The sequence below is a fragment of the Balaenoptera ricei genome, chromosome 17 (assembly GCF_028023285.1).
Source record: "Balaenoptera ricei isolate mBalRic1 chromosome 17, mBalRic1.hap2, whole genome shotgun sequence".
Lineage (NCBI taxonomy): Eukaryota > Metazoa > Chordata > Mammalia > Artiodactyla > Balaenopteridae > Balaenoptera > Balaenoptera ricei.
In genome coordinates this window covers 59,576,493-59,582,492 of record NC_082655.1, presented here as the reverse complement: position 1 = coordinate 59,582,492, position 6,000 = coordinate 59,576,493, and the positions used below count along the sequence as shown (strand labels likewise).

Here is a 6,000-nt window from a genome sequence, read left to right as displayed (position 1 = left end):
TCCTTATTCCCAAGCAACCCAGGCAGCCCCTTCCTTCTGTGCCAAAAGTAGAAAATATCAGGCCTTGCTCTACTGAGAGATCCTCAAGAGCCCAGAGACATCTTAGTTCAGCTGTGCTAGGAGACAAAGGACAATAGTGCAGTTCTCCTCTGAGTTACCACCATAGCCAGACATGAGGTCACCCTGAGAGACTAGAATCTACCAGAGACATGGCCAAAGGTAAAAGAGGAAACATGAACGAGTAAAAACAGTGTTGAAACAAATGTTTCCAGCAGTCAGCATGGCATGAAGACTTCTCAGTCCTCTGAATCCCTTTCCTTGTTTTATGTCTATTTGTTCAATGAAACACGTGCAAATCAAGTCAAGCCTCCTGGCTCCCAGGTAGGTACAGCCCAGTTCTTAGCTCCTAGAAGGATTCTGGGCTAAGGCTCCACTCAACTTGGACTGTACTATCAGGCCCCCAAAACGGGGGGAGCTGCCAGGGAAGGACTGATTTCCATTTCAAACTGCATTCTGGTACTTTGTACTCCAGCACCATTGGCCGATCAATATTTAATGCTTGGAGATTCTGACTCTGCGGGAGTCATGTCAGGGGACCTTGGGAGCCAATCTGCTTGAGCTTCTGAGTGATAATTATTCATGGGCTCCTGCCTCTTGCTCTTTCTCTCGCACGGTCCCACTCTGCAGACTCAGTGCCTTATTCAGTCTTCTCTCTCGCTCTCTCCGCTGCTGTAGCTGGACCCTCCGCCTTCGCCAACGCTCAGCATCTGCACATCCCTACAATGGCTAAAACAGCAATGGGTAAGGCATCGCGCCTCGTTCTTCCTCGGCTCGACCTGGAGCCCACCTCTCACCCTCTCTCTTACAGCTTGGAAGACATTCGGAGATATTTTATAGAGAAAAAGACATTACTGTTAACATAGCAATCGGGAAGCATGGAGGCCGCTCTGGGGTTTGAGGGAGGGCAAAAAGGGGATCCTTGGAAATCTAAAGCTAAAGATTTTTTTTTTAAAGGTGGAAGCAGGTAAGTTGCCGTCCCATGGGTAGCGAATTTATTCTGTTTCCCTATTTAAAATTGGGGCGCAGTCGTGGGGGGGGAGGGGTCTACTCTAACTGTATGCCTTAAATGGGGTTAAGGGACATTTTGGAAAGTGCTTTGTAACATCCTTTATTTCTTCTCTAGTTAAAAAAAGAAAAGAAAAGAAAGAAAAAAGAAAGAAAATAGGGGAGAGGAAAGGGGGCGGGAGAAAGGAAAAAGAAAAACGCAAAGTCAAAGCGGTCCCATCTAGGCTGTTTGAAAGATGGGTGGAGACGAGGGAGGCGGGAGAAGAACCGGGCAAATGTATGGCATTGTCTGGTCGGAAAAACTGATAGTCCTGGGGCGCGGTGCGGAGAGGTGAGGGCGCGGGGCGGGGTTGGCGGTGGGGGGGAGACTTACACTCCTTTGTTTTAGGGAAAGGGAGGGGGAAGGAGAGAGGAAGTCGGGAGGGCACGGAGGGCGCGGGTGGGCAGCTGCAGGGGCGGGGAAGCGCGCGGTTGGGGAGGGGTGGAGGGACAGCGGTTTCGCAGGCTCTGGGGTGGGGTTTCTTTGTGTGAGGACGGGCTGTCCCGGGGGGGAGGCACCTGCAGCGCTGGGCACACAATGCGGACGGCCCCACCCTTTGCGGAGCCGCGCTGGCGCCCGCCCCCTCCCCCCAACCCGGTGCCGCGGAAAGGGGGCCGGGTGCGGAGCGCAGCGCGACGCCCAGGAGCCCAGCCCTGGGGAGACAGCAGCGCCACGCCCGGAGCCTCGCGCTCCCGACTCCCAGCCTCGGCTTCCGAGTGAGACCTGAGCATTGCCCCCGCCTTCCCCACCCTGGCCTCATTGTTCCGTTTTACAGAGAGAAGGGGGGAAAAGTGGGTTAACGTTTTTCTTTTCAAAACCACATTACATAGGGTTATTAGACATAAACGCGATAAAGCCTTCTTTGAACTCATTTGATCGTTTGGGGGGAAAGCTTCTGGAACCTAGATACGAGTATACATAATAATACAGACACAAAAGGGGTCAAGGTCTTAAATTGAGCCAAGTGAAGTATCTGTTTTGTAGGTCAGACAGGGCCACATATCGGCAATTTTCATAGGCTCAGCCTGTATCGGAGAGACGGTCGAGACGCAGAGACCAAACAAGGTTCCGGATCCAGGGCCTCCATCCCCAACGGGTCTTGCGCCTCCAGTGCCCCTCGGTTCGGCGCTCGGTGGCCCCGGGAGAAACAGGCAGGGAGGGACCCGAGGTCAGGTGGCGGCTGGAAGCACCCCTTCCGCGGGATCCGGTGGGGGATGCGGAGAAGGGGGAAAGAGGCGAAAAGGGCTCGCTCTGGTCAGCTCCGCCCTGCCCCACCCTCCCAGGCGGCGCCGGAAAGACCTCAGGCTCAGATACAGGGCAAGGAAAGGGGGCTGGGGAGGGGCCCTTGAGAGGTCTGCCGTCCTCGAGTCCTTTTTTCCAGCCCCGCAGTCCAGAACAGACCGGGCGCCCCTCGATGTGCGCAGACAGCGGGCGTTGCTCCGAGTCCCAGCGCCGAGCCCCTCCCAGCCAAGTGCGTAGCTCTGCGGAAAGGCCGGCTCGAGCCCCGCCCGGCCACACAAAGGCGCGGCCCCACCCCAGCCGGCCGCGGGACCGCAGAGGTGACCCCTTCCCAGGAGCGCGGGGAGGGTCTCTTCTCGCCCTCCCACAGCCCGTGGAGCATGGGGCTGTTTCCCGCAGCCAAAGCCCACGGTCCACGCCCTGTTCTCCATGCTTTCCTGGGTGGAGACCCCTTGGATGGTCTCGGTAGGAGAGACCCTCGCTCCTCGAGCGAGGGCCTCGGCCCCACCCTTCCCAGCTTGTGCCCAGACCCGACAGCCGCTGGCCGGATGGGGGCGCACGTGGCGAGCCGGCGAGTGGAGCGCAGCCAGCCCTGCAGAGCCCCGCGCCGCGCCCTGCGCGCCGCTCCCCAGGGCTGGGCGCTCGCCCGCGTGGGTGCAGCCGGGAGAAGGGTTTCTGCGCAGTGTCCTGAACTACCCCGGCCTCCCGCGGTTTGCGGTTCGCCTGGCAGTCCGGCAAGGTTCTGAGAATGGGGGGATGGGGGCTCTCTCGCTCTGCGCTCTGCACCTCCACCGAGAGGTTTCTGCTGCAGGAGGGCGTCTGCAAACTCAGCAGCAGCAACATTATTGCTAGTATTTTAAATTATTATTGTTTCATGACTCACCGGCCATATTTGTTCAAAAGGTTTGAATGACTGCATCTGAATAAGGATTAACCCTTGTTGTGCTCACTTTTCTTTTCTTCCTCCTGTTCCCAACCCCCCTCCCAAAAAAAGAATGCGTTCCCCCTTTCATTTTACCTTATAAAACAAATACATGTTCGCTTCCTTTAGGGACTTTGTACGTTCATGTGGGTCAGATACAAGTGCAGGTGCTTGCTTAGGGCAGGGCTTGTGTGCCAGAGATTGCTGGAAAATTCTCCGCAGAGAATTGTTTGTGGCCGCAATGGATGAAAATATCCGTATATAATTGAAATATTTTGATCTTCACCTTATAGTCCATAGACCCTATCTACAAATATATAAATATAGGTTATGCACAAAATTTTAACTTTTTGTTTTTATTGCTAAATTCTTCTTCCAATTGCTGATTCTTGATACGGACTCAATTCTGCACAGAAACATGGATGGTGAAATAGCCACCATCCCATTAATAAAAATCCCACCCCAAATATGACAAACGCAAGGGCCCTTTCTGCCATGAGTAAGCAAATCATGAAAAGAAGTACAACCTCTGCATTATTAAAATAATGGAATTTGAAGTCATTCCAGTTGCAAAGCATAATCAGTTAATCACCAGGGCGGGAGTGTTTTCCTGATTCATTAAACAATTACTGTATTCAGCAAGATTGCACTGGGTGCATATAATATTCCCTGTTATCTTCTCTAATGAAGTGGGCACCTTATAAATGGATATATAAATAACTAGAAGTGTAAAGAGGAAGATTTTGTCAAATTTTCAGGATAAAATTGAAAGAGAAATAGCAGTAGTTTATCACTTAATCTTATATGCATAATCTTATATGCATAGTTCGTACCAGGAGAGTAAGCTGAGACTGCAGTAAGCGTTACTGACCCAGTGTAGCAGCATTGCTGACCCAGCGTAGCTCAAGGCAGGTAGCTGGTTTAATGATATAAATTAATACACTGGGTGGTGGTTGTCTACCTACGCATGGTAAAATTCTCTGAAAGAAAATAAATTTTTCAATGATAATTATCAATGATTATTGGATTGGATGGTTTGTCATATTAAAATACACAACTTTAAAGTTAATTAAAATTAACCATGGTTTTGTGATGTGACTTACCGAATAATTGTACTAAATTATTCTAAGGGGGAAGGGAGTGTTTTTATTGTCAGAGCAATTGTCTCTGCCCTTAATCATTAACAGTTTTAGCAGAATTGTATTTGTTGCATTAAAAATACTTTTACTTACCGTCATATTCTTTTAATTGTTAATGGATAGATCGTGGAATAAGCATTTAATCATTTGGCACAATATATTTACCTTCAAATAACTTGTTCTCAATGGTGAAATGCTGCAAGAGGGTACATTTTCCTTAGATTCAAGAAATGTCCTCTCAGTGTCATAAAGCCGGTTCACGCAATAAAATAGCTTTCCTCCCTGTAATTTAGAATCAAAATAGTTACTCAATTCTGTGAATATTTAGTAGTAGCTATTAAGCAGAGTTTTAAAGTTAAATCTGTACAATTAAAAATGAAATGGAAGATAAATCAATTACATAATTAATTGAGGATTTTTGTCATTGATAAATCCAGACCATCCTTAGGAAAATTCCTGATTTATCGGTCACCGATGTTTTTTATTCCAACCGACTATACACCCACCCCAATAGCTCACTGCTCACACAGGCTGGATGACGCTGGCCTCAGAGCTGGTGGTTACCTGCTTTGGGTGTGGCCACCCCAAGCTGTTATATCTAACTCCAGCTCACACCAGTTTCCTCTGAGGTCTTAGAAAAACACACATTATTCTGTTGTCAAAGAACCTGTGACCTTATATGAAGAATGCAAGAAATTTTCCAGACAAGAAAAATAAACGGAATCAGCCAGTGACCCAGATGTTTCCAGAACCAAGGCTTGGAGTCTGCATTAACTTTTCACCCCACTAGAGGGCAATCAGGTTCTCCAAAGAAGTAGATTGATTTAAACCCTGTTCCAAATACTTGCTATTTAAGAACGTCTTTTATCTGGAGCATTCAATTGCTTATTGGATAAGTTTAATGCCATGCTTAGCCTAGTGAATGAAAAGGGTTTGTACACTTTTTCAAGGAGACGAGATGAAATGAGCCATCTTCATAATCTGGAAGTAGGTGTAGGTCCTGGTTAATTATTCTCCGATGATTTTACTTTCTAGTATCATTACATTGTTACTGTAATATCATTTATGTTATTAGGGAGTTTGTAGTGGATAAATAGTAGATGGTGGCCAGCAGTACTATCAAGATTATATAGGAACAGAATGTTTCAATGTTTAAATAAAGGAATAATTAAACAAAAACATTGTTTAGTTATTCATTTATTTAAAATGTGCTCAGTGTTGAGGACACATCTGAATGTCACTCACCACTTTCAGGGAGATGTCAAGTTAGTAGATAAAGCAGGTAGATACAATGTGATACTGAGAGGGGCCCCCCAAACAGGCTATTACTCTTTTTCCCACTTCTTGTTTTTTTTTTTTTTCCATTTAAAGGATACCTTTTAAACCAAATCCAGTGTGATTTCAGCTTGAATATTCAAATCTAATGTTATGTCAGCTTTCAATAATTATTGAGTACCTCCTTGTAGTTTTATTATTTAGTAGAAAATTGATGTTAATTTTAATGAAATAAGAAGAAATCGATAAGCATAAACTAATTTTTAGGATTATCAAAAGTGGATTTTTTAATGTTTGCAAAGGTAGGAAATTCTTTTTCT

The 6,000-nt window shown here is 47.2% G+C and overlaps 1 protein-coding gene across 1 annotated transcript in view; it reads left to right on the top strand.

Annotated features, from left to right (window-relative positions):
* Positions 1 to 739: 739 nt before the first annotated feature.
* STMN2 (stathmin 2) overlaps positions 740 to 6,000 on the top strand; it is a 49,377-nt gene continuing 44,116 nt past the window's right edge. Inside the window, exon 1 of the mRNA XM_059901576.1 lies at positions 740 to 801. Within this exon, the coding sequence (XP_059757559.1) occupies positions 783 to 801 (19 nt within the window). The 5' untranslated portion in view covers positions 740 to 782. The remainder of the gene's footprint in view (positions 802 to 6,000) is intronic.